Source organism: Micromesistius poutassou (assembly GCF_964030765.1).
Source record: "Micromesistius poutassou genome assembly, chromosome: 18".
Lineage (NCBI taxonomy): Eukaryota > Metazoa > Chordata > Actinopteri > Gadiformes > Gadidae > Micromesistius > Micromesistius poutassou.
The window spans coordinates 11655602-11682192 of record NC_140288.1 but is presented as its reverse complement, the minus strand read 5'-3'; the positions used below and the strand labels follow the sequence as shown (position 1 = coordinate 11682192).

General features: G+C 43.9%; 4 protein-coding genes across 11 annotated transcripts in view; 2 read left to right on the top strand and 2 right to left on the bottom strand.

Annotated features, from left to right (window-relative positions):
* Positions 1-8633, top strand: part of sec16a (SEC16 homolog A, endoplasmic reticulum export factor) — a 29450-nt gene extending 20817 nt beyond the window's left edge. For 2 of the 4 annotated variants that reach the window (XM_084483098.1, XM_084483099.1), the window contains exons 21-31: positions 135-182; positions 1075-1242; positions 1322-1411; positions 1518-1574; positions 2959-3079; positions 3163-3291; positions 3607-3689; positions 5950-6006; positions 6319-6378; positions 7154-7213; positions 7366-8633. In XM_084483098.1, the coding sequence (XP_084339224.1) occupies positions 135-182; positions 1075-1242; positions 1322-1411; positions 1518-1574; positions 2959-3079; positions 3163-3291; positions 3607-3689; positions 5950-6006; positions 6319-6378; positions 7154-7213; positions 7366-7440 (948 nt within the window). In that variant the 3' untranslated portion in view covers positions 7441-8633. The remainder of the gene's footprint in view (positions 1-134; positions 183-1074; positions 1243-1321; positions 1412-1517; positions 1575-2958; positions 3080-3162; positions 3292-3606; positions 3690-5949; positions 6007-6318; positions 6379-7153; positions 7214-7365) is intronic. The other 2 variants (XM_084483101.1, XM_084483100.1) reach the window with 2 other exon arrangements.
* Positions 8634-8827: 194 nt separating this feature from the next.
* LOC311363153 (uncharacterized protein) lies at positions 8828-11391 on the bottom strand. Of its 4 annotated transcripts, none has more exons than XM_084483104.1 (7): positions 11350-11391; positions 10968-11165; positions 10359-10473; positions 9937-10049; positions 9736-9835; positions 9509-9627; positions 8838-9434 (listed from the first exon to the last, which is right to left on the bottom strand). In XM_084483104.1, the coding sequence occupies exons 2-7, from the start codon at positions 11065-11067 to the stop codon at positions 9316-9318; spliced, it is 666 nt and encodes a 221-aa protein (XP_084339230.1). In that variant the 5' UTR covers positions 11068-11165; positions 11350-11391; the 3' UTR covers positions 8838-9315. The 4 variants fall into 4 exon arrangements, with proteins under 4 accessions (XP_084339231.1, XP_084339230.1, XP_084339229.1 ...); XM_084483103.1 differs by having other exon boundaries at positions 10968-11208; positions 11350-11372; XM_084483105.1 differs by having other exon boundaries at positions 8828-9451; positions 10968-11385.
* A 2753-nt stretch (positions 11392-14144) lies between these two features.
* rpl28 (ribosomal protein L28) lies at positions 14145-16693 on the top strand. Of its 2 annotated transcripts, none has more exons than XM_084482964.1 (5): positions 14145-14251; positions 14630-14717; positions 14839-14962; positions 15312-15430; positions 16564-16693. In XM_084482964.1, exons 2-5 carry the CDS (start codon positions 14637-14639, stop codon positions 16651-16653), a joined length of 414 nt encoding a protein of 137 aa, XP_084339090.1. In that variant the 5' UTR covers positions 14145-14251; positions 14630-14636; the 3' UTR covers positions 16654-16693. The 2 variants fall into 2 exon arrangements, with proteins under 2 accessions (XP_084339090.1, XP_084339091.1); XM_084482965.1 differs by having other exon boundaries at positions 14150-14174.
* A 5527-nt stretch (positions 16694-22220) lies between these two features.
* On the bottom strand, positions 22221-25748 carry pdcl (phosducin-like). The gene is made up of 4 exons (XM_084483072.1): positions 25617-25748; positions 24536-24723; positions 23817-23998; positions 22221-23262 (listed from the first exon to the last, which is right to left on the bottom strand). The coding sequence occupies exons 2-4, from the start codon at positions 24708-24710 to the stop codon at positions 22696-22698; spliced, it is 924 nt and encodes a 307-aa protein (XP_084339198.1). The 5' UTR covers positions 24711-24723; positions 25617-25748; the 3' UTR covers positions 22221-22695.
* Positions 25749-26591: the final 843 nt, after the last annotated feature.

Below are 26591 nucleotides of genomic sequence, written 5' to 3'. Positions count from 1 at the left end.
CATAGTGTTCAAAATGGAGCTGAAACTGGGGGTTCACTTACACTTTAAGCTTTATGTTAAGTCCTCAATACCTTCATCATGCATGGATTCATGGGTCAGGAGGATAATGTTCACCCTGTCTTGGTTCTTTTCAGGGTGCCGGGAGAAGATCAAGAACTTCTTCACAGTCTTCAATGCACATGGTAAGATGGGTTTATTTCTAATTGACTTCAGTGTTCAAATCAGGTAATGTGCGTTCAAAGGAGACCGTTCCTACAGATTGGATGCGTCGCCCAACCACATTATGGAGCTGTTTTTGGCCTATTTATGATGCCCAATGCAGCCAAATCGAATACACTATATTAAACTACAAAACAAACAAAGTGGAAATAGATGGTTAGTTCAGTAGATAATCAAGCTGCTCTATCTAACCCAACCTTGCAGATTAGGATGGAGGGGGGGAATCTATCAATTATGGATTCTTTGCTTCCACAATGCCTGTATCGTCATGCTGACTTAAAAGTAGAAATAAGGACCAAAAACGTAAATGAATAGTACCATCCAACAGAGGGCGCTATAGAGTACTGTTCAATTCACAACTATTTTTCATTCGCCAAAGAATACCTGGGCAGATACACCTGCACACCTGCAGAACATGAGTCCCACTAGGGCTGTAGTTCTGGAAGGTCGACCGTGGGTAGGAGGGTTCACCTGTTTAGTTTCGCTAAACTCTTCAATCCCCATCCATAAAAACAAAGGTTTGAGTTGCTAGGCAGAGATCACTGATGAGTTATTTTGTCAACTCTGCTGTGCTTACAGAGGGATCACATTTAGGAGTGTGATGCAATCTATGTCCTCAGTCAATGATTCATGGCACTGATTTGTCTTGCTAATTTTGTAATGATAATGTATACTCTGTATTATTTATAGTTACTTTATAATAGACTGAAAAAAAATGATTCTGATATGAAGTGTGTGTGTGTGTGTGTGTGTGTGTGTGTGTGTGTGTGTGTGTGTGTGTGTGTGTGTGTGTGTGTGTGTGTGTGTGTGTGTGTGTGTGTGTGTGTGTGTGTGTGTGTGTGTGTCTGTGTCCAGGCCTCAGGGCGCCGCTCCAGGACCACCTCCGAGTCCTCCACCCACTCGGGGGGCCGGGAGCGTAGCGGCTCGTCGGCCATGCAGATGTCCTCATCGCCGCCCCCCTCCATCCCTGAGCAGCCCCGCATGGAGGACCCTCAGAAAGCCAAGAAGCACTCCCCCAAGAAGGTACCCCCCCCCCACCAACCCCTCTCCCCTCCAGCTAGTGGTTCTGTCTGTTAACACGGCTGCTCTCTGTCCCCCACAGGGAGGCGGCGGCGGAGGGGGGGGCTGGTTGAACTGGCTCTATAGGAAGGGCAAGAATGAGGCTCACTTGCCCGATGACAAGAACAAATCTGTGAGTTGGTTGATGATGAATGAGTGTTGATGAAGCTGGATCATTGCTCCACATACTGTCCCTGTTAAGAGACAGGAGGCCCTGACCTGTGACTGGTGGGTTCTAGATCGTGTGGGACGAGAAGAGGCAGAAGTGGGTGGACCAGAATGAACCAGAAGAGGAGGTTTGTTATTTGCTTTCATTTAACTTGGATTTATAATGAAGTCTCGCCAGTCATCCAGTTTCTTCTTTATTGGATGTAGTACTTTCTTCTTTATTGGATGTAGTACTTTCTTCTTTATTGGAAGTAGTACGTTCTTCTTTATTGGATGTAGTACTTTCCCTCACGGTAGATTTTGATCCATGAGGCCGGACCCATCGTCTAAATATCGTCAATTCATTTATCGCATATATTCATTTATCGCTTTATGTTTGCAGCTTAACTTTTTTTTTTTTTTTTACTTTTGCATGATATTAACGATTTGCCACAATAAATAGTCTTATTACTACCTTGTTTTCTAATATTTTTAAAGGACAATTCCGGTATTTTGAACATTGCCCCCTTTCTGGTTTGTCTAGGATGAAATAGAGTGGATGAGACCGACATGTTGACTATTGGTCCTGTCTCAGTGTTTGGCTCATTTAGAATCGCCCTGCCTGCTTCAGAATGGCTGGCTACGGGCATTCACAAACCTGTCCTTAAAACAACCCTAAATGTTCCTTTTCAGAAGTGTGCAACTCACCGATTGGTTAGTGGTGTTTGTTGATTTTCCAAATCAAGTATCGTAGCCAAATACAGTTTCTGTCGTGTTTTATTTAGTATTTTGTAAGTCCATTGATTTCTGTTTGAAGACTCATTGCACGTTGACTGAAAACGGAAAGAGGGGCTGGTTGTAGTCTTTTCGCTTGGTCTAGCCCTACTGTTGATACGGAGAACCAAGCGAAAAGACTACAACCAAACGTAAACAGCCCCATTTCCGTTTCTGGTTCCAGTCCGGTTTCCGTTTCAATGGATTTACAAAATGCCAAATAAAAGACGACAGAAACTGTATTTCGCTACGATACTTGATTTGAAACATCAACGAACACCACTAACCACTCGGTGAGTTGCACATTTTGTTAGTTTAGGGTTGTTTTAAGGACAGGTTTGTGAATGCCCGTAGCCCGCCATTCTGAAGCAGGCAGGGCGATTCTAAATGAGCCAAACACCGAGACAGGACCAATAGTCAACATGTCGGTCTCATCCACTCTATTTCATCCTAGACAAACCAGAAAGGGGGCAATGTTCAAAATACCGGAATTGTCCTTTAAGCTGAGAAGTTGACAGAAAAACTAAACGTACCCAGTTTACCCTCGTTAGGGTTAGGGTTAGGGTTACTAGATCCAGTGCTGCCTCACAACGCCATCAACCTTCATCTTTTGTTGTTACTTTGATTGAGAGACGCGTAGCGGCAGGAATTACATCTTGAACTTTCATGTCTTTCTATCAACAACTTGAAACCTCGAATAGTCGAGGTCATCCCTGCTCATCCCTCGTCGGGATGAATGACATTAGAATTGTTTTATAGAGTAAACCCCTCCCGCCACCTCCTCCTGGCTTCAAGACTGGTCCCCCCATGCTGGGCCCTGGAGGGCCCGGACGGGCCCCTGGAGGAGGGCCCCCCGTCAACATGTTCTCCAGGAAAGCAGGTGAGAGGTCAAACTAAGCTCTCCTAATGAGGGGTCCTGAGTGTCCTGATGTCTGATGCCTGACTGGCACTTCATGTTTCCAGGCACTAAGAGCCGCTATGTGGACATTCTGAACCCCAGCAAGACGCCGCGGCCCGCCATGGGGCCAGCCCCCGCAGACATCTTTGCTCCGCTGGCTCCCATGCCAACCAACCTGTTTGTGCCCGGGGCAGGTGTGTGTGTGTGTGTGTGTGTGTGTGTGTGTGTGTGTGTGTGTGTGTGTGTGTGTGTGTGTGTGTGTGTGTGTGTGTGTGTGTGTGTGTGTGTGTGTGTGTGTGTGTGTGTGTGTGTGTGTGTGTGTTGCTCTCATATGTTGTTCAGAAGAACAATACTTTTTAAACAGCTGTTTAGGGTTCGGTCACAGCGCTAAGCAATGACCGAAGTGTCATCAGCGTTTCAGTGTATTACTACATATATTATTACAGAAAATATATAGTTCAACTAATGTCGGAGTTAAAGGACAAATGAATGTTTGTGTTGGTCCAAAGCCCCAGAGGACCAGCAGCCCATGGAGGCCAGTGAAGGAGGCGCCCAGGAGCAGGCTGGCCCCAACGCAGCTGCTGCACCACAGGTAACCAGGCCCTTCTACTGATGGTCTACACACAGTGAATGGGTTCTACTGATGGTCTACACACAGTGAATGGGTTCTACTGATGGTCTACACACAGTGAATGGGCTGATTGGATTAGGTTAAGAGAACAGGTCAGCATGCTTGCTAAAGGATGGCAAAAAATATCAAATACAACACATTAAGATGCCCCTATTATTGTGTGTGTGTGTGTGTGTGTGTGTGTGTGTGTGTGTGTGTGTGTGTGTGTGTGTGTGTGTGTGTGTGTGTGTGTGTGTGTGTGTGTGTGTGTGTGTGTGTGTGTGTGTGTGTGTGAGATAGGGCTGTGCTGAAAAGAGTGTTATCCATCTGTGTTGTTAATCCATTATGGCTAGCCAGAGGAAGTCCTTTCAAGCGTTTTGGTTTTCCCGACGATTATTCAACAATGTGGAGAAGGACAAACAGAGCCTTCATAGGGTCTCTCCCTGCCTGAACCAGAGCTGGCAGAGACCACTGCTGCAGTCTATCCGTTTAACACCTGATCCTTTTCATTTATACATTGTTATATTATATATATATGTGTTATATATTGTTATGTTCATGGGCGTTGCCACAATATAATTGGGGGGGGACATGGCCCCCTCACCTTAAAAAAAAAAAAAAAAGTAGTTTGGCGTCAAAGATTTGCCATCAAAAATATGAGCACATGACTGGTCTACTATAGTGCAGCGTTCTTTCCATCGCTTCACAATCAAATCTGTTCCACCTTATCAGTAGGAGGAATACCCAAATCAATAGAAATCCACTCTGCGTTTTTCAAAACATGCAACGAAGCAAGCCGATGTTGACTTCAGTGACAGACTTCAGCAACAGTCATTGTCAAAATTACCAGCTTGAGCTGAAAAGGCTTTCTTTCTGTTAAGATATTTAGCCTATATTTTAGTGCCAGGTCATGTTAGATTGTTAACTTATTAATTTAATCAAAACAATTAAAACATTGACTTGTTCCACCGACGAGATGGACATAAGGACTTTTTAGTTTATTTCACCAAAATCCTTGCATTTTACTTAGTTTGCAGTTGTATTGAGTTATAGTTTTATGTTCTGCAGGGCACTGAATGCTAAGGTTGATTCTAATTTAGGCTCTGAGTAGCCTAGGTACACATTTAATGGTTCCTCATAACTTGTTTGAGATTTTTTGATGCATGACATTAATGTAGGACTATATGTTGCCTCAAAGTTACCTCATTCTTTTCTAATTCACTCTCACATTTTTAAATCCTCATATTTTGCTCTCATTAAATAGAGAATAAAGTGCCAAAAAAGTTTGTCAGTGTCAGTCCTCTGTGTTACACCAGGACATTACGACTCCAAGGAAAAACAACGAGAAAGGGAGATAATTTTAAATCTAAACACATGGTAAAATCACCAGAATGCGGGATATTGCATCTACTTCTTTCAAAATGTTCTGGGGGACTACCCCCAGACCCCCCGCCAAAATATGCCCCCCCCACACTCAAAATGCTGCGGACACCCTTGGTTATATTGTAAACAAAAGCCAGACTACAGTATCACAGGTTTGCTGGGCGGATGCCAGTGGCTGTCAGGTCAGAGTCTGACACAGTAACACTTCAGTGTAGCCTCAAAGACACAAATCACTAGTGTGAGAGTAGGCCTATGTAGCAGTGCTCACGCTAAACCCCGCCTCGGTGGCTCTTACTGGCTACTGGCGCCAGGACAGAAGGATGACGTGGAAACCGGTTCATTGGAGCGTTTGAAGGACAATGGTACATGCAGAAGATGGTGTGTGTGTGTGTGTGTGTGTGTGTGTGTGTGTGTGTGTGTGTGTGTGTGTGTGTGTGTGTGTGTGTGTGTGTGTGTGTGTGTGTGTGTGTGTGTGTGTGTGTGTGTGTGTGTGTGTGTGTGTGTGTGTGTGTGTGTGTGTGTGTGTGTGTGCGCGCGCGCGCTCATGGCTGGTTTAAACTGTGTGCATGAATTACTCCATGTACAACAGGTCCAGAATCCATCTGACTCAAGCCAGGTGAAGCTGCTTCAACCAGCCATCAACCACACACACTCCAGTGTACTTCCTATTATCACAGAGCAGATGGGTGGTTTGAACATAGTGCAGGACAGGACCAGGAGAGATATCACACAGCAGTGCAGCGGACCGCCTTCCAAGGAACAAAGTCGACCATCAATGGCAGACTGAACTGAAGGGCCTGCCCCTAATGTGATACTGGACAGAGAGAATACAAAATGATGTTTTATCCACCTCCTCTAGATGTTCAACCCAACACTGATGCCTCCAGGGGGAGATGGCCTGCCAGAGTCTGGGGAGGTAAGAACACATCCAGGGTCTCCTCCCTCTGTAACAAGTCCAGATGCTGCTGCTCCAGTCAGCCCGGGGCTGGGATTGCGTATGCGGGTGTTAACAATAATATATATTGCATGCGTGGGAAGTAAAATGAGCTAATTCCATTGTCCATTCATTAATTTGCTTATTTGCTCTAATTTTCCAGTTCTAATTTGGTATTAGTGTACTTCCAACATGGCTTTCTTTCTAAATGGGTTTACAGTGAAGGAGGTTATCTGATGAATTAACCTGGCTCTGTGGTGTTGTCTGTTCTGTGTGGCCTCTTCCTGTCTGTAGCTGTCACGTTCTAGCTCAATGAGCTCTTTATCACGTGAAGTGAGTCAGCATTTAAACCAGGTACCTATAGCTGGGTCTCAACCAGCCCCGCCAACACCTTCACTGCCCAGCACCCCCCACCCACCCCCACACCGTCCTGCCCACCACATCCCATGCTTGATGGTATCTGGCTTGTTATCGGTGCTGCTCCAGATGTCCGCCAGCTGCCCCTCCTGGGGTCTCCAGCATAGATCACTCCTCTTTGATTTGACCGACCAGCGCTGATTTAAAGTCATTAAACATGAACATCGTCAGCAGGCCTGTGGTTCAGACATGGAGATCCAAAACATGATCTGCTATCATCAGTGTCCATCAGAATCTGAAACTAGGGTGTTTCATACTTGTAGCTGTAAACCTACCAGATGTGTACAGTTAAAAGACTAAAGTAGTTCAGTCAAAGCCTGGTCATGCATTGCTCATGGAGTGAATTCTGTTGGAGACCAGCCCATTGTTGTCATGGCAGCATTCTAACACTAACCACTGCATAACGCGTTGCATGCTTCACTAATGTGTTGTTCTAACGGTGCTGGACTGTGGCTCAAGGATTCTTGTTACATCTGGAGAGTTCAGTACTTTATTGGGAAAAGAGAAAATACATTAGACGATACACACAGGGTACACAAGAGCTAGTGGAAGGGTTTAATGGCACATCCTCACTCCAGTGTTATAGTTTTTTACTCTAGTAATGTGTTTCTGTGGAGGTCACCACCCAGTCTCGCATAAGAAATGAGCTGCACTTGCTGAGGTGAACTGAACATATGGGCTGTAACGTCTTAACGCTGCCGTCTCCTTTCAGGGACAACAAGCCCCACCTGCTGGAGGCGTGACCTTTTATAACCCCGCCCAATTTGCACAGGTGAGGAGACCCCAGCAAAGCGACAATGAAAAACATATTGGTCATAAAGAATGGGGTGGTGTAACTCATTTAATAAAAATGTAACCTGTACAGACTGTTGTTGGTGTTCTTCCTTAACGTCTTTCATATCCTTGTTGTTTTCTCTTCTGCAGCCCAGTGCACAGTCCGGAGGGCCACGGGGGCCCGGGCGCTTCGGGGGCCAGAGGCAGTACCCAGTGGTGAAATAGACCCCTCCCCACAGACTAATCACAGCTGGTGGTCATCCTGCAGCACATGGACAGCTTTTACTCTGAAGGAGCCTCTCGTTAATCCTCATCCCCAATACCGTCTTCATCCTACTCCCACATCGTACCCGCTCTTGTTTTCTCTGGTTTATGTTTCCTACTGGAAGTCCATTGCTTTTTTTATTTTGTATATATAGGCCAGATGCTGTCACTGAAAGGGCTTATTCCTCCCAATCTATTTTTATAGAGGGCTTTCTTAATGCATCAGATTTTAATATGGATGCATTTACATACCAAACTGTATGCTTAAAATGAACTACCAATTATAGATTAAACTCCGAACCCTACCAGCCCTGGTGTGTGTGTGTGTGTGTGTGTGTGTGTGTGTGTGTGTGTGTGTGTGTGTGTGTGTGTGTGTGTGTGTGTGTGTGTGTGTGTGTGTGTGTGTGAGAAGAGAGAGTTTGGATTGTAGAGAGGGATAGAGTTGAACCGTACATGTAAATTGTGCATATCGTGGTTTCCTGTGCACTGGACATGGAGTATAAATTGGAAAAGGAGCAGACTGCATCTTCCACTGTGACAATGGACGTCACATCCTTGACTTCTTACACCTTTTTTGTCGATTGTTATTCTAACTTTCAAGATGTTTACTCTGAGATCTCGACCCATCGCACGGCCCCCTGAGTGGTGGTTCAGCTTAGAGAAACAAGGATTGGTCTTCAGTAACAAAAGGATTCAGAATAAAAGTCCCTCTTTAAATGTGGTATAACAAATCCATCCAAATGTGTAAATCTGATTGATTGTATTTATCGAGTCGTAGTCCTGAATGTGTGTTTTGAGAGCAACTAATTTTATTTTCTGATGTGCTTGAATGAAATGCATTTCTTAGTCATAATCTAGTGGTTGAATCAAATCCCTGATTGTTCATCTGCAGCTTATGCATATTAATTTGAGTTGCAAAATGAAAGCTTATTGCATCCTATTAATTTCCCCTGAACATTACGCTAAGTTGTGTTTTGTCCCGTCTCCCTCAGACCCGATAGACCAACAGTTTGTGATCTTAAATGGCTTGCTTTGGTAATAGGCCTAGACCAGTGTAACAGATTTTTAAATCCTCCTTTTGAGAGAAACTTGTCATTTACCCCAAAGTGAAAAATCCCTATTGTAAGATTCTATACAAAATAAAACAAAATGAAATAAAGATATTTTTTTCGCTCTTTAGCACTTTCAAAGACCTGTCTGTGGCCTACTCTTGATCTTTAATGTTTTTGAAAATGTCAGAATTTTAAGTTTAGAGAATTGTTAAATAATTGAAAATATAAATATCTATGCATTCTTCAAATGCACTTTTATGCATGAACACAAGTTAAGGAGTGCAAACAGTTTGAGGGTGTAGGACAATGGAACATTAGAGTAATGGTAAAATACATATTCATACAATTTTTAGTTGTAAGTCCTTAACACAGTCGGTAACACATTAACACATTAATTATGGAAAGTCAGACAGGAGCAAGCGTGATGTGGCATGCCTGTAGCGTTCCATTAAAACACATTGATTATATGGCTTTTTCTGTCAACATTTTGGTGAAATAATGAGAAAACAAAGTTCCAACTTGCATTAAGAGTCATGTAAAATTGCACAAATCCAGCTTAAACCTCGAAGGTGAACAAAACGTCCTATTTCTAAATGGAGTTGTCTACCAGTCTACCATAGAGGAGCCCAGATCCCTGTGGATCCTAATCATCTCATCCATACAATAAAAATGGCTTGTTTGTTGGAATGATCTGCAGCCATGGTGGTTCACCCTGTGCAATTCACCATTCTCTTATTCCCAGCATATCTTCTTCTGTTGGAAGAACAAAGTCATGATGCCTTTTTTAAACAGAGGACTTGAAAGTCTCGAGTGCTGCCTGTGCTTTCCGAACCGCCCCCTCCAGCGCTGCGTTGTCTCTCAGTAGCTGTGGGAGGGTGGAGGAGTCCATCTCCAGCAGCATACCTACAAAGGGATTTTGCCTTTGACATGGGATATCAATTTACTGTAATCACATTGCCATTGTTGTTCTAACAAACCTGTGATGTCAGCAGCGTGGACTGGATCCAGCCTCTCCACCAGCAAGAACACATTCTCTCCTAGTCTGTCCATGTCTTCCATGAGCGATGGGTCACTCATACAGGTCTCCAACTCCTGCCTGGGGGGAGGAAACTCCTGCTTCAGTCATCATTTGCATTCATAACACAATGAGGAAAATCATATTGTTACTGAAAACACAATAACACGAGTAGAGCTGATAACATACTCTCTGAGTGTCTTCAGGGAGAGCTCCACCTGCTCTTGTAACAGTGTGGGCTCTGAGAACAGTTTTAAAACGGCGTCTTTGTGCTGCTCGAGAAGCATACCTGTTGAAGATCAGAAGTACGGCGTTGAGTAAAACCATCATAACAATCAGAGTAATGAACAGTTTGATTCAATCATGAAGACTCATGGGGGATGTGCTCACCGGTTATTTTATGGGAGTGCCCAGTGTTGTAGGTGTCCACAAGCTCAAACAGTTGATCTCCAAGGGAGTCCGAAGACCCAGAAACATTCTCTTCATCATTGTAAGGCCTTTTACTGCAAAATAAATCCATCCCTCACATTCAACATGTTGGATACTTCTGTACACAACATGTTGCAAACCGCCATACCTATACCATACCATACTATACCATACCTATATCATACCATACCATACCTATATCATACCATACCATACCTATACCTATACTATACCTATACCATACTTATACCTATACTATACCATACCTATACCATACTATACCATACCTATATCATACCTATACTATACCATGCCATACCTATACCTATACCTATACTATACCATACCAATCTTCATATAATATCGATATAAAGTATACCTACCTCGGCACCTGCTGTGTGTCCAAGGCGCTGAGGGCTTTCTCTAAGGCTCTGGCCAGGAGGGCCTCATCCTGCAACATCTGGCTCAGATCCGGACCGGGAAGCTCCAACAACATGCCTTCAACACACAACACAACATGCCTTCAACACACAACACAACATGCCTTCAACACACAGCACAACATGCCTTCAACACACAACATGCCTTCAACACACAGCACAACATGCCTTCAACACACAACATGCCTTCAACACACAGCACAACATGCCTTCAACACACAACACAACATGCCTTCAACACAACATGCCTTCAACACACAACACAACATGCCTTCAACACACAGCACAACATGCATTCAACACACAGCACAACATGCCTTCAACACACAACACAACATGCCTTCAACACAACACACAACACAACACAACACAACACAACACAACACACAATACTAGTCTTCGACTAACGGCCACGTTTTAGTTAAGAATGTTAACAGCGTGATTGTAACATTGTGTACAACTCTATATACAATATATCTATATACACCTATACAAACAAAACATAAGCAACATATAAACTGACTTTGAACAGAGCTTAACAAACAAACTCACCTGTAAGTTTCCCAGCGATTTCAGCATGTTTGGGATAGATCAAAGTGTACAACTGTTCACCAAGCGCCTCCAGGGCTCCGTCGCCTTCCATGTGTCGCATGGATCCGTCACCGCGGGGCACCAGGGCACCAGGGCGTCAGGGCACCGGGGCACCAGGGCGTCAGGGTGCGTGGTGTGGTGGTGTGGTGGTGGTCCACACTAAGCCATTTCCATTTAATTCAGGAGAGTTGTGTGTCAAACGCTGAATAAACGTATATATACAACGTATCCTTGGCTTAGTCCTTGCATGAGAATGACTGTGGTAGCTTCAAACACAACAATTACCACCTAATGACATGACAACTAATTTCACGATGAATAAACAGTGACTAAAACAGCATACCGTGAAACTACCGTCAACACCGTCCGCTCCGGTACTTCCGACGTGGAGGCGGTGCTTCCGACGTGGAGGCGGTGCTTCCGACGTGGAGGCGGTGCTTCCGACGTGGAGGCGGTGCTTCCGACGTGGAGGCGGTGCTTCCGACGTGGAGGCGGGCCTTGCGATGTGACGTACGCACCCTGTTATACACGTTTTATACACTTTTTCCCGGCAACGTATCTTTTTTTCGTAGGATGGTAGGGGCAAGTACCGTCTTTTTCGCCTCTGATTGGTTGGAAGGGCTCTCCTCCGATTGGTTATGGCACAGGGCAGGCTGTCGGCTAGTCCACCACCAACAGAAGTAAACTGGTGTATTTTCTACCATTGACTGACTGCGGCTTCGTTCATCTGTGGTAGCCTACTAAAAAATACCATCATGCCTTTACTTTGGTAATAATTTGGACATAATAGTTTCATTAAATAGTTTATGTTAAGCAGGCAGGATGCAAGTTAAGACCAACACATCTCTCGTCCCCTCAGGGAGCCTTAATGGACTCTGTGTTGACGGTTCTGTTAATTGTACTGCTGTTTTAAGACTATTTGCTGGTTCGGGAAAACTTGGAGCCTAACTGTTGTTGACAAGAGGTTGTTGTCAATGTTACTCCACTGCAGTGTACAATAGTCGCGTTACATTTCTCGATGCTTTCCATACCTTGTTCCCTCTGTGTAATTGTGACCTGCACTGCACACAGCTGGGCAAAATAGTGCCGTTTTATTCAATGCATGTTGAATATGCATTGAATATGCTTATCCTCATCATCCTCATCCTCATCCGCTTCTCCGGGGTTGGGTCGCGGGGGCAGCAGCTTCAGCAGGGGGCCCCAGACTTCCCTTTCCTGGGCCACATTGACCAGCTCTGACGGGGGGATCCCGAGGCGTTCCCAGGCCAGTGTTGAGATATAATCTCTCCACCTAGTCCTGGGTCTTCCCCGGGGTCTCCTCCGGTCGTGCCTGGAACCCCTCCCTAGGGAGGCGCCCAGTGGGCATCCTTACCAGATGAATCACCTCCACTGACTGCTTTCTAAGCAAAGGAGCAGCGGCTCTAATCCGAGTTCCTCACGGATGACTGAACTTCTCACCCTATCCCTAAGGGAGAAGCCAGCCACCCTCCTGAGAAAACTCATCTCAGCCGCTTGTATCCGTGATCTCGTCCTTTCGGTCATCACCCATCCCTCATGACCATAGGTGAGGGTAGGAACGAAGATCAACCGGTCGATCGAGAGCTTTGCCTTACGGCTCAGCTCTCTTTTCGTCACAATGGTGCGGTAAAGCGAACGCAATACCAACCCCGCTGCTTCGATTCTCCGGCCAATCTCACGCTCCATCGTACCCTCACTCGCGAACAAGAACTCCTTCACTTGGGCTAAGGACTCATTTCCTACCCGGAGAAGGCAATCCACCGGTTTCCTGCTAAGAGTCATGGCCTCAGATTTAGTGGTGCTGTTCCTCATCCCAGCCGCTTCACACTCGGCCGCCAGCCGATCCAGTGAGTGCTGAAGGTCACAGGCCGATGATGCCATCAGGACCACATCATCTGCAAAGAGCAGTGTTGAGATCCTCAGCTCACCGAACTGCAACCCCTCCCCACCACGACTATGCCTCGATATCCTGTCCATGAATATCACAAACATGAATGTGCTTATGTCCTCTTTAATAGGACGCACTTATCACTGTTGGGTTGAGTTCATTTACTTCTGTTGGTGGTGGACTAGCCAACAGCCTGCCCTGTGCCATAACCAATCAGAGGAGAGCCCTTCCAACCAATCAGAGGCGAAAAAGGCGGTACGTGCCCCTACCATCCTACGAAAAAAAGATTTGCTTCCGGGCCCCATGATTCGAGGGACCCGTCCACAGCCCGCTGAAAAACTAAAACACCCACTGAGCACTGGTGGGTTGTGGAAGTAGGCACTGCTCCCGGGGGCCTGAGTGTGGGGGTGAGTGGGGCTGGTGGGGCTGAGTGGGGCTGGTGGGGGTGGTGTGGGGTCTGTAGTCACTATTCTGTAGTCACTATTTTGTAGATCACTAGCCGGTCCCACAAGTGGTGCAGCATAATACACTTATTCTTTCTGTTGTAAAGATCATCTTTAGGATTCAGTTATTTGTCTTCAATTTAAAAAAAAATTTGCAACATCATTCTCAACATTCCTAACCCTATTCTTATTCTTAACAGATTGACATGAGTTGAGTATGAATACGTCGTGGGGCACTTATAAACACAAGTAGTTCCACATACAAATGACATAAACAGCTGAATAGGTGAGTTTGTAAAAGGAGGAGACAACAGCAGGGCAACTGGGTCACTTTGATAAAGTTAAAGTGTTTTGGTAGATTCAAATAAATGGTGTAATGGAAGTATATGTGAAGAAGATATTGGGCTATGGACCCTTGGTGTGTATAGTCTAGTGGCCACAAAAAGAAAAAAATATATATTTACAATAAATCCATTGAGGCAATATAACATGAAGAGTGATGAAGAGTGAATGAGTCCCTTCACACTCCAGGCCAACAGGGGGCGCACTAGTAACACCAGCAGTCAAATAACATTCCTCCGACAATTGAACGATAATATAGTCCCACATTACAGTAAATAATTCAAATGTCCTTTTTCCATAACATTTGCATTTGAAAAATACCAAACGATTCCACTTACAGCACTATGTTTGAGTTCATTAGAAAACGATGTTTGGTTGAGATGACGAGAAAGAGGTTCAGGTCCTTGCGGATGGCTATTTGAAAGAGTCCATGTAAAGCGGCTTCCGCCCTTTCTCTTCCTCTCCCTCCGCGCTAAGGTAACGTGGTCGCTTCGTGTCTCAGAGGCTCGCCTCTAAACCTTTACTTTACTGCGCGTTTTTGGTACTTCGCTGTTGTAAGTAAGGCGTTTCTGATGGGTATATTATTATTACTTTCACGTTGTGTGCCATCTGTCACACTGAAGCCTTGGATTTGTGTAAAATGTGTTAACGTGTGAGCCGGTCAGGCCTTAGCATTGGTTAGCATTGAACACAACGTGTGTGTGTGTGCTGCTCGTTTAGCGTCCATCCAGTCCATCTTCGTACGATGTTAACATCAATGTATATACATCATTTTTGGAAATGGTTCATCCGATCTGTTTACATGTCCGTGGACGACTGCTCTCGCTGTCTTCTAGTGTTAATAAACCCACGCTGGTCAGCTCAGTTGACGGGTTGTCATTTTAATGATCTGAGGCTCACTGATGACCGTCTGCCGTCCTCCGTGTCTGTAGGTTCGCCATGTCGTCTCACCTGCAGTGGATGGTTATTCGTAACTGCTCCAGCTTCCTCATTAAGAGGAACGGACAGACTTACAGCACTGTGAGTATCCGTTCCTACTGTAAACCCTTCCTTGCTGTTCTAGAAAATCCTGACTGATATTCATAAATGATCTCAAAATGATACCGATAACCTTATTTCTGAACGTGTATTATATGAACAGGAGCCAAACAACCTGAAGTCCAAGAACTCGTTCCGCTTCAACGGCCTGGTGCACAGGAAGACTGTGGGGGTGCAGCCCGCGGCCGACGGCAAAGGGATCATGGTCGTCCTGAAGAAGCGTGCCGGTTAGGATTATAATCACTTGTTTTTTCTAGCATGTATTCATTAAAGCCAGTGTCATTTATATATATTTTCCAAATAAATCAAATTAACAACATGCAAGAAAGTTAAAATATAGTTATTCACAAACAATGCAATAGTGGTGCTGGGCCACCTTGCTCTTTAACCTCGCTCTGAAAACGGGGCTGGTGTGGACAATATGGTGTTTTAAACAGTTATGAATCATTATGGGTTCATTGGTCAGTATAGAGACATAAGTGAGCAGTCATTTCCAGAAAGACCCAGGAGGGCTTTTATCATCCTGAAGATTGTATCTTAATGTTGACACTGCAATACTTGCTTCCGATTGAACAGGTCAACGCAAGCCTGTCAGCACATACGAGAAGATCACCATCAACAAGAACTCCCGCGCCACCCTGAGCAGCGTCAGGCACATCATCGGCAAGAACAACTACAGGAGAGACCTGCGCATGGTGAGCCTCCACACTGCGCTGATATAACACATGGTCCTTATAGAGAAACCATACAGCTCCTCCAGGATAACACATGGTCCTTATAGAGAAACCATACAGCTCCTCCAGGATTAGGATGTAGCTATAACACATGGTCCTTATAGAGAAACCATACACCTCCTCCAGGATTAGGATGTAGATATAGTCATTTTCCTTTCACTTTTAATTATTATGAACACAATTGTTCAATGGTTATGATTTTCCATATACAAAGACAGGCAGAAATAGATTAGGTATACGTTCTAATAAACTGAACGTGCAGTCCTTCAACGCAGAGTAAAAAGCAGTACATAAACGATACCACGGCAACCGCCTCCATCAGGAGTGCAGAGCTGTGCCCAGGAGCTGTAGGGACTAGTTTGTGTTCAGAGCACTACTGTAGTCTGCAGGCTCTTCCCCATGAAGAGAAAGACTGTTTTCATGCTGAATAACATTTTAGTTTGTAGTGGCATGCAGTAATCTGTACTCTACACTTTTTTTAGTTATCTTAATAATTGTGCAACCAGACATTTTTTTTAATTAAAATCATTTTTACTTTGTGGTTTAGACACAAACTTCATACATTTTTTTCACATAATTTTCACGAGTCCTAAATATTGTTTGACGCTGTTGGGAGAGGATAAATAATTTCAAACCAGTAAACAAAATAATGGTTGGCCTCATGCTTAAATTTATCCACCTTGAGAGAAACTAATCAGAACAAATACAAATAAATGCTTAGGTGTTTACTATAACACTCTGACTATAAACCTTTGGGCTGTGTAATTAAATGTGTTCCATCTGGTATTTAAGAATCCTTGAATTGAGCTGGTTGAAACCTGCAGATGCTACCTACCTTGTATATATTCAGGTAGTTTTAAGCTAGACACAAGTTGAAATGTTATACATGGTGACTTTAATGAGCAAGTATGGTTCACGTGCACAAGGAGGCCTAAATCAGTAGACTGTGGACGTTAGGGTTCGAACCAAGAGCCTTTTCGCCTGCTAGTGAATTACTTCAACATTAAACTATCCTGCTGCCCCTTTTTAAAACATAAGCAGTGTTCCAATGTATTGCCCGTATTGTTTAGTAAAGCCAGCTGCTCTCCCTGCAGGCTGCCCTGCGTCGTGCCAGTGCCATCCTGAAGAGCCAGAAGCCTGTGGTGGTCAGGAAGAAGCGCACCAGGGCTGCCAAGACCGCATAAATGTCATCATTCTGAAATAAAACATTTTGTTTTGAAAACATTGCCTGGTCATTTGTGTTTGATTTGATGGATTAGGAGCAGGAGGGTTTATATACAAACACAATTGAAACATTTAAACTGGTTGATATTTAAGTAGGTTTAATCATCTCTGTTGCAATAATTTGCCACTTAAACCACGCCCATTATCAAAAATGTAAACTAACTGAGCAAGAGAAATGTTTTTTTGAAACTCACTACTCTGATATTGAACATAATTCATTGAAAGGATTCTGCAGGTTTAGTGGTTTAGTGGCATCCAGTGTCACATCTTCATTGTAAGGGCTATATGGCATCGTCCTAGGATAAACAGGTTTCGCTCTATACATCCATTTATTGTCTGCCTCTTTGTAACAAGGCAACAAGGAAGTGATAACTAGAGAAGATAAGTACTCCCCGGGTACATAGAAGGCACAGACCCATACCCCTTTTTTTTGAGCGTGGTTTGTGTTTGTCCTAAGACACCTAAATAGGATACGGGGCTTATACACACCGTTCTGATTTATGGCTTCAGTTAAATAGTCATACTCTTTTCAGTGCATGCCATCTATTAATATGAATCTAAGCTAAATATGGATAGTGCGGATAGGTCATGAGATGTGGGGTTGACTTTCCCTCCCTGTTGACCCACGTGCCAACAGCTGCTCCCACTAATTAAATCCAGAATGTCCCCATCGATTACCTATTGGACAATGTTCCACATGTAGATTTGCCGCCTCTGCTACCATCGATCAATAGGAGGGGGAGGTGACTAGGGTGTCATTGGTACTGATTTATTTCATGTGTTTGTAACTATATTAAATATGGATCAAACCTAGTAAGGCAAAGCATCAGTTTGTGGTCAGAGACTGACGAGTGGTGAAGAAACCTTTGGATTTATTCCAGTGACATGGAATTCCATTCCATTCCATTCCATTCCATGTCACGCTTTTGAAGGAAAAAACCCTGTTGCGAATTTGCTACTCCTCCCAGAGTGAAGCTGATGAGATAGCACATGGTTTCTCTGCTGATACCCAGCTCTGCTCTTAGTTCTTTATGTACCTGTGATTGATAGTTAGTTATTTGTGAAGATGTGTACTTTTTTCCCCTCATTGGATATTCAATGCTGTGGTCGCCATGGGAGGATTTAGGCCAGTGTTGCTGTTTTTAACTCTGGTTCTGCTGGTGAAACAAAGTTCTACTTTTGAGCTGCAGGACACCATCCATGCTCTGATAGAGGAGAACATCCACCTTCACGACCAGCTGGAGAACCTCACTCAAGCCCTCAGAGAGCTCAAGAGAATGCTGTGGCACCACTCACATGGTAACGTGATACAGCCAAACATAAATGGGATTATCAATTTACCAATAGACATCCAGTTAAAATTTGAATGAATGTATTTATGTAATCCAGTTAATGCTTTATTTTCTGCCAGTATTTCATTTTAAAGCTGTCATTTATTGCTCAAAATGAACATCACTTTTTCAGTTTGATACATTTTGAATAAAGCTTATTCAAAATTCTAAAGACTATAGAAGGTCCCTTAAGAACTGTCTTTATTTCTCATTACATGATGTTATTCAAGCTAGCTCTGCTTTTCATCCAGATGAAAATCACCATAACGACCACCATAGCGACCCCCATAGCGACCCCCATAGCGACCCCCACAGTGACAACCACAATGAGGATGCTCGAAATATGTGGAATGATTGGTCAGCACATGGTGAGTATTGTTTTACCCCGTCCCTACCACATGCTCAAATGTCATTTATTAACAAATATTCAGAGATTCATAGATCAAAGGTCAGGAGATGTTCTTGTAAAATGATTGCATTTTCTTTAGATTGCTATAGCGCCCCCTATTCAATTCAAACAAACCTTTATTGATAACAATAAACCCGTCATTGTACACATACATGCACAACGAAAGTAGGCCATCGACCAGTCCAACAAATAAACACAACACACATGGGGTAGACAGGACCGGAAGACAGGGTGAGAGAAAAATACAGCAAGACATAAGGAGAGGGAGGAGAAAAAAGGCAACCCCCAGGCTATACTCCTAGGGGGAGTACAGTGTGGGAACAGGAAAAAAAAAACACCTCAGCACATAAGCACATAGTCACAACATGAGAACACAAAACCTGCAACGGGGGGAGGGGGGGGGGGTTAACCAGTACAGGCAAGCAGCCACCCGGTCATATGCAGCCGTTAGGCGCTGGACACAGGCCCGTCTTGTCGTACTGGGGGGGAAGCCAAAAGCGGCGAAGGCGTGGGATGGGGGTAGAGGGGGTTGATTGCGTATCTGTATCCGTGTAAGAGTTTGTGTGTGTGTAGGCCTGAAGAGTCGCTCGCCCGACGGCACAACCATGGTATCTCAGCCGCAGGACCTATGGTCCAATCTGGATACATTTAGGACTGATTACAATATTATCCCATGTGACCCATGTGATGATATGATTATGATTTGGATAAAGTTAATCCCAAATTTATCCTCTAAAATTTGATTGGAAAAATGTAGGTCTCTTTTGGATCTTAGGTCAATAGACATCTTCCTACTGAGCAGTTAGTTTCAGTAGGGCCGAGCTCCGTGAGTGACCACCGACGTGCGTCGCGACGTGCGTCGCATTGGTCGCGACGTGCGTCGCATTGGTCGCTGTGTTGGTCGCGACGTGCGTCGCATTGGTCGCTGTGTTGGTCGCTCGTCTGGCTGCTTTTGGTCGCTGTGGTCGCAGCCAGCCAGCCGACACCAGCCAGGCGTCGCAGCCCGTCATTACGTCGTATAATTATCATACTATCGTACTAAATCATACTAAAATGTTAAAATGAAAGAGGTCGATTGCGTCAATAAGTTTGACTAAAAGAGCAAAAAATAAATCTGACTGAGGAGAGAACAGAACTGGCAATCTCTTGATTATTACTAGTGTCACTACCTTGTACCGCTGGGGAATTTGTTTGTCATTCATTTGGCATCTTTTAGACTGAACTTATATCGAACTATATTACTCTATAACAGAACTTTGTACATAATGTATCTTATTAGGCTTATGACATTTAACAAAACAAATAGGCTATATATAATATATAAAATACATTATTTGAATACGCCGCAAATTACAACTAATAGATTTTATTGATACTGATAAAGCAACGATTAGATCATTTTAAATTGTACTTCAATAGAAAAATATTAAAATAATATTAGCAATAAAGAGTTGTAGGTAGCTTTCGCCAGAGATCATGGCTTTCTGGTACTTCAACTGTGCAAAAAACGTTAATAACATGCAAATGAACTGATTAACGACCACAGCGACCAAAAGCAGCCAGACGAGCGACCAACACAGCGACCAATGCAATGTACATCGTGACGCACGTCGTCGGTCACTCACAGAGCTCGGCCTTCCTCATTAGTTTTCTCCCAAACCGTCAAAAAGTTGGTTCTGCTCAAATCGCCAAGGATCTTTGGCCATTTTTGTCACAAGGCACACCCATTTTGATGCCACACCCCGATTGACCAAAACCTGTTTTCATCTTCAGAATTTTGTCATTCAAAATCCTACGAGTCCATCCTGATGGGATCAAGCAATTTTACTTCTACGTTTAGAACTTTCAGTTTTCTTACATCATTCGCATTTTTTATCATACAAACTTTCCTTCTCAAGATGGTATATATTGGATATATATATATATATATATATCAAGATGGTGTATATTGGTCCATAGATTCCATGTACCAAAGAATTTACCTTAAGTCTAACGCCTAGCATCCTTAGCGAGTAGTTACTTCAGTCACCTACCCACCATTGTGGAACGCTTCCTATCAAGTGGTCATGGCTGGGTAGGGGTTTCTGGTAATACCCCCCATCACAAATAGGGGGCCTCGCTCTTTGAGTTTGGCCCCATAATTAACGTAGACTCACTGAACACAATAGAAAGTTGTGTAACAGGGCCGATGTCACCATTAGCTGACATTGATTACGTGGCCAATACAAACTACACTTTGGGTCACTGTGGCATTGCAACCAAAAGAAGAAGTTGTTTGTATTTTACTTTTTCATTAAACAGTACCTCAATGCTCCACATTGTAGCACCTCAGTGGTTTGTATGGTTGTTTTGTATTCAAATTTAGGTCTTAACAAGTTGGCATAATCATCTGGTACCCATTCTACCATTCCCTTACCCCCAACTTTGGCCAACTTTGCCTCTCCTGCAGTGTTATGGATCAGTCTGTTATCTCAGTGAGACCCTTCAACTCCAGATACTAAAACAGTTTGTTCTTATTCTGTCTCCCCTCTCTGACAGGCATCAGTGAAGAAACCCATCTTCTGTTGGAGCATGCTCTGTGCGGATATGACCCTCACAGCTCTGGAAGCTTCCATGTCCCTACCCCCTCCCTGCTCCTCCTGGCCCTACTGAACATTACCCTGCTGATGTCTGTCTCTATTTAGGCTACATTAGCCTGATGTATAAATGTACATGAAGTTCATAGTAGACCTATATCTATATATGTTGATACTCAGCCATAAAATCGGAGAGAGACTGATGTGAGTATATCGAGATATAGGTTGGTATGTTTTAAAATCCTTTCATTCATGTTAGGACCCATCCAGTACTTTTTTTTGTCGTTAAGTGGTCATTGATTGGTCTAGATTGGCTTGACTTGTTCATGTGCTGTGAAAAGACTCTATGGAAAATCCAGTGTGGTGGAATGGTCGATTGTAGCGTCACAGAGCTGAGGCAGGGCACAACCAGAAACCTGGGGATATATTGGGGCATATTTAATGCGTAAAATATGGGCTCAGAATGTTGATATTATTTCTGTGTATGTAATGGTTTACTCATCCATAAACTCATTCAAAGATCCTGCTTGACTCATTAAACCCAGGGACTTTTTCTCTCATCAATTTGGTCTGAGAAAATGTATGGTTCCAGTGAAAAAGTTACAGGCGGAGTCAAATAGTCTTATGTTAAATAAGGTTATTAACTGACTGAAAGGATCCAAAAGTATCTGAGTGGCAACCATGAGAATGTTTAATTGAGAATGGTGGCTCAAGAACACCCTTCTGTCAATTAGCATTTATCCACATGAATCCAATTCATTTGTATGCTTTTATGAAAATAATGTTGGTCATGTTTATCGTAAGTCCGAACGGCACAACACTTGGTATGTGGCAGCGACTTGGATATTTCACTGTTAGGAACCTTCCTAATCAAAGAATATTATTTGACCGCAGCCTTGGTTCTCGTTTGACGATGATGCTTACATAATGGATTTCAAAGATTTATGTATAATTCTGTAATTAGTCTTGTAAAATATATTTAAATAATTTCCTATTCCCAAGTATCAATTCTAAAGAACCAAAGCTGTGATACACACCTACCTGTGCATGAGCTTACAGTGCCACCTTCCTGATCTATCAATTAAATGATAAACAGTAGTCTTAATGGATTATTTAACCATGTGCTTTACCAATGGGATACATTTTCTGTAGTACAATTAAAGGAAATGCTGAAACAACTCATTCTAGAAAACAAAGCCACGATGACAGTCTTCAAATAATTCTTTATTTTCCTCTAACACCCATCAACAAGTATTTAATGGCCAAACACATACAATTTATACAACTAAATAAAGCCAAATGCAGCCAGTAGGATTTATACCTCAAAACAGTGAAACACAACACATGCACATACAACTAAACAGAAATCAAACTAACACAAATAAATAAAAGATACAAAGCTGAACCAAACACATTGGACCTATTTAGCACCATAATCCCTATCTGCATGACAACAGATCTTTGCTTTTAGGCCAAGATTAACTTGTTAAATATGATGTTTACAATGGAATGAATATGACATGATGATGGAACAGACTTTAGCGTCATTAATTCGTTTTTGTCCTGATTCGCTTCCTTAAGGTCCATTTCATTGGGTCAGTTTTAGCATCATGCAGTCTTCATAAACACAAAGGGGTCTATGCTTAACTATGCAGCATGTGGACCCTTCATGTGAGGGTTAGGGTTCTAGTCTATCTCCAGATCGGAGTCTTCGTCCTCACGGAGGTGCTGCACGATGGCCCCGTTGCGGATGGTCTTGGGCATGATGGTGGCTTGTTTGTCGGGCAGAAGGCCGTACTCCTGCAGCAGGGCCTCCACGTCCACAGCAAAGAAGTCCTCTCCCAGCTGGTCAGTGACCCGCACAAAGTTCCCGATCAGGTCTCCGGCCTTGTACACCAGCAGCGCAGGCAGGGCGCTGCCCCGGAACAGGGCACTGGTGCTGATGGCCGCGCTGCGCACGCTGCAGAACTTGACCAGTGGGTACTCCTGCGCCAGGCACAGCAGGCTGCCGCGCATGGCCTCGCAGCCCGCCACCTCATGCTCGTAGATGTGGATCATTACCAGCGTGCTCTTGTCCTCGTTGTCCAGGGCCTCCAGGAACTCCTCCCCACTCGCCAGGTCTAAGACCTGCGCAAAACGCTTGCCGCGGCCCAGCTGCCGACGCATCTGCTCGATGCGCTGCATGCGGTAGTGTTGCAGGAAGTCCTCGTCGTCATCCTGCTCCTGCAGCATGTTGTACTCCTGCAGGGTCATCTGGGCACAACAGAGGTGCAGTTTGAAATGCGGGGGGCAATTTACAGTTACACAAATATTTGACATTAAAACATATCTATAATTATATTTTGAATGCAGCTGAAAGTGACATTTTGAAACGTGCATCACTGCAGTAAGCTCTATTATAGCTAATTCCTTGTTTTTCACCAATTGAGGTGTGAACTAGGAAAAAACTGTTAGGAACCATGGATGCATATTACATCCATTCTTATATGCATATTTCTATAAAGGACGTAGCATATTCATATCTCCGCAGAAATGCTTTTCTCTGAGACCCCAAAAAGCGGAAGGAGAATGAGGAATAAAGAATAAGGAAGGGGGCCGACTCTTTTCATGTGCCTGTTTGTGCCAGAGGGGAGGTTGGAGGGATGCAGTCCCCAGTGAACACTGTAGTGAAGCAAACAATTCTCCAAAATAATTCTGAAGGAGAAAAAGCACTTTCAGCTTATGAACGATGGTGTTCAACCCCAGACTGTAGGCCAGCCTGGTGGCAGGTTGTGACCACAGTAGGGGATCCAGTGCTCATCTCTTACTTTCCCAGCGATCTTGTCTTCAAGCTCCTTCTGCTTCTCCTTGTCGTTCTCCAGGTCGAGGTCTGAGCGGCAGGTCATGGACAGCTTCTTGATCAGCCTCTCCATCTCCTTCTTCTGCTCCTGCCTCTGCTCCACCTCCAGCTGCTTGTATTTCCTCCAGTCGTTGATCACCCCCTTGGGGCCTGAGGAACAGATTGTGTCTGTTTGGTACTAGGCCTACAACGTAAGAGTTGATGCATTATACTAGATTGTTTTCACAGATGATGTGTTATCATCACTGATTATAATCAACATTATATTGTTATGGGCGTAGGATTGGTCTAAAAATATTATCTTTCGCTTCAAATGTATTGAAAAATCGTCCTCTAAAACCTTTGTCAAAAAATCTTGACAAATGATTAAATCTTCAGAAGAATATATTTGCATTTACATTTAGCAGACACCTTTGTCCAGGGCGACTGACACCCATTCACACCCCAACACCGACAACCATGCAAGGCGACAGCCAGCCTGTCGGGTGCAGTTAGGCTGAGGTGTCTGGTACACCTCTCAACACGGAGGAGACAGTCCAGTTTAACCAATAGTCATCCATGAGCAAGATGCATAACCCTGTCAACCATCTAAAAGAAGATATAATTCACTGCAAGTTGTTTTGGATGAAGGTGCTGCATGTCTTAATAGTTGAAGTCTATTAAACCCAGCGAGGTCTCATTAGTGACCTGTGTTGACTGCGCTGCCATCGGCGCTGTACTCTATCTCCGGCTCCAGGACGTCGGGGTTACGGATGGTCTTGGCCTCATCCTCCTCGTCCTCATCGTCGCTGCCCTCGCCTTCGCTGCTGCTGTAGTAGTACTGGAGCTTCTCCCCCAGGAGCTTATCGTCCAGCGTCGTCATGGCTACTCCTCAACTGGAAACGGAAACAGGTTGAAATTATATATATTAAAAATAATAATAATAATTAATAATAATAATTATAATACATACATTTAAACTTCCCATAGTGTGGGAAGTTAATATTCAAACGTTGGGGGTGTTGCTAGCATTTTGAGGACTACTTTGTTCTCTCTTTTTGCCTATAAGTGCATTTATCAGAATACTTGCATACTAACGTTACGTTAGATAGACATGCATATATAAAAAAACATGGAGGTATGTCAAATGAAACAGCTTAGCAAAGAGATGACAGAATAGGTCGCTAAGAAGCACAATGGGGGATCTAATATCTTTGAGCATCAGCCTCCACGTGATAAGTGACAGAAACCACTAAGCTGATTACAGTCACATTTCCTCAGGGTAGATCTAGAGTAGATCTTAAATCATTTCAGTCCCAAAAATACATATCTGACAGCTAGCGGCAAGTCATTTCAGACGAGCTAAGAGCTTGACGTTTCAAGCAGAAATGTGCAGTTAAACACAAAGCTGAATTATCCAAGTAGGTCAGCGGCTGACGGCTCCATTGTTGGAGAAGCTGAGGCTCCCATCTGCTGTCGTTGTTAGGGTTAGGGGTAGGTCTGAAGGCTAGGCTCTGGAGCTAGGGTTAGAGTTGTTAGGGTGAGGGTTAGGGCTGAAGGCTAGGCTCTGGGGTAGGGTTAGTAGGGTTAGGGTTGTTAGGGGTAGGGTTAGTAGGGTTAGGGTTAGGGCTGAAGGCTAGGCTCTGGAGCTAGCCTCTAGTGCCAACTATCTGACAGCGCAACAAAAAGCCATTTGTTAAATCAATTCAGATCTCATGATGCATCATCCTCAACTATGCATTTTTGAAAATCTGCATATTCTTATTATTTACGTTCGTTGTTATCTCACCTTAACTTTAAAGATATGAACGCAACTCCAGCGGCGGCTCAACAAATCCTGGAGGATTAAACCACTTCCTGGTTGGAGAACAAAATGGTAAACTGGTGATGACGCGCTCAAAGAGGGACCGCCCCCACAGCCTGGTGATGACGCGCTCAAAGAGGGACCGCCCCCACAGCCTGGTGATGACGCGCTCAAAGAGGGACCGCCCCCACAGCCTGGTGATGACGCACTCAAAGAGGGACCACCCCCACAGCCCGTTACACAGCGACAATAATAACAACCGTGTGGAAAAAAATCACGCATCGTCATTTTTGTGCTTAATTTTTAAGTAGATAAAAATATTTTAAAACATGTTGACAATTACAGGTATGTCCTGTTATAATTGTACTCGAAAATGAGAATTGAGATGTTCTCTACGTAGCTAAGACACGTCCACCTCATGCATTATCAACGTATGGCGATAATAGGTAATGGGTACTGGATAATGGATAATAGGTCATCGGTAATAGGTAATGGATAATGGGTCATAAGTAATGAATAGGTCATAGGTAATGGATAAAAGGTCATGGATAATGAGTAATGGATAAGTCATGGGTCATAGGTAATGGATAATAGGTCATGGGTAATAGGCACGGCACCGACAATCCAAAACCCCAGTGGAAACTATATGGAAATAGTGTAGTTCAAAACGTGATGCAGCTTTTACTTCTTTGCCATCTAGTTTGTTATGTACGACCATTCAAAAACCCAATGTTATTTCCCATTTCTTTGTAGGTCCATGTGCCAGACCCTACAGTTTTTTAGACGTGGGTCTGGATTTGCAGGCTATTCCTGTGCTTGATTGGCCAGCAAACTCACCTGATCTGAACCCCGTAGAACACTGGTACTGTCAAGAGGAAGATAAGGGACATGAGACCCAGCAATGCAGACGAGCTGAAGGCCGCTTTCGAAACAACCTGGGCTTCCAGAAAACCTCAGCAG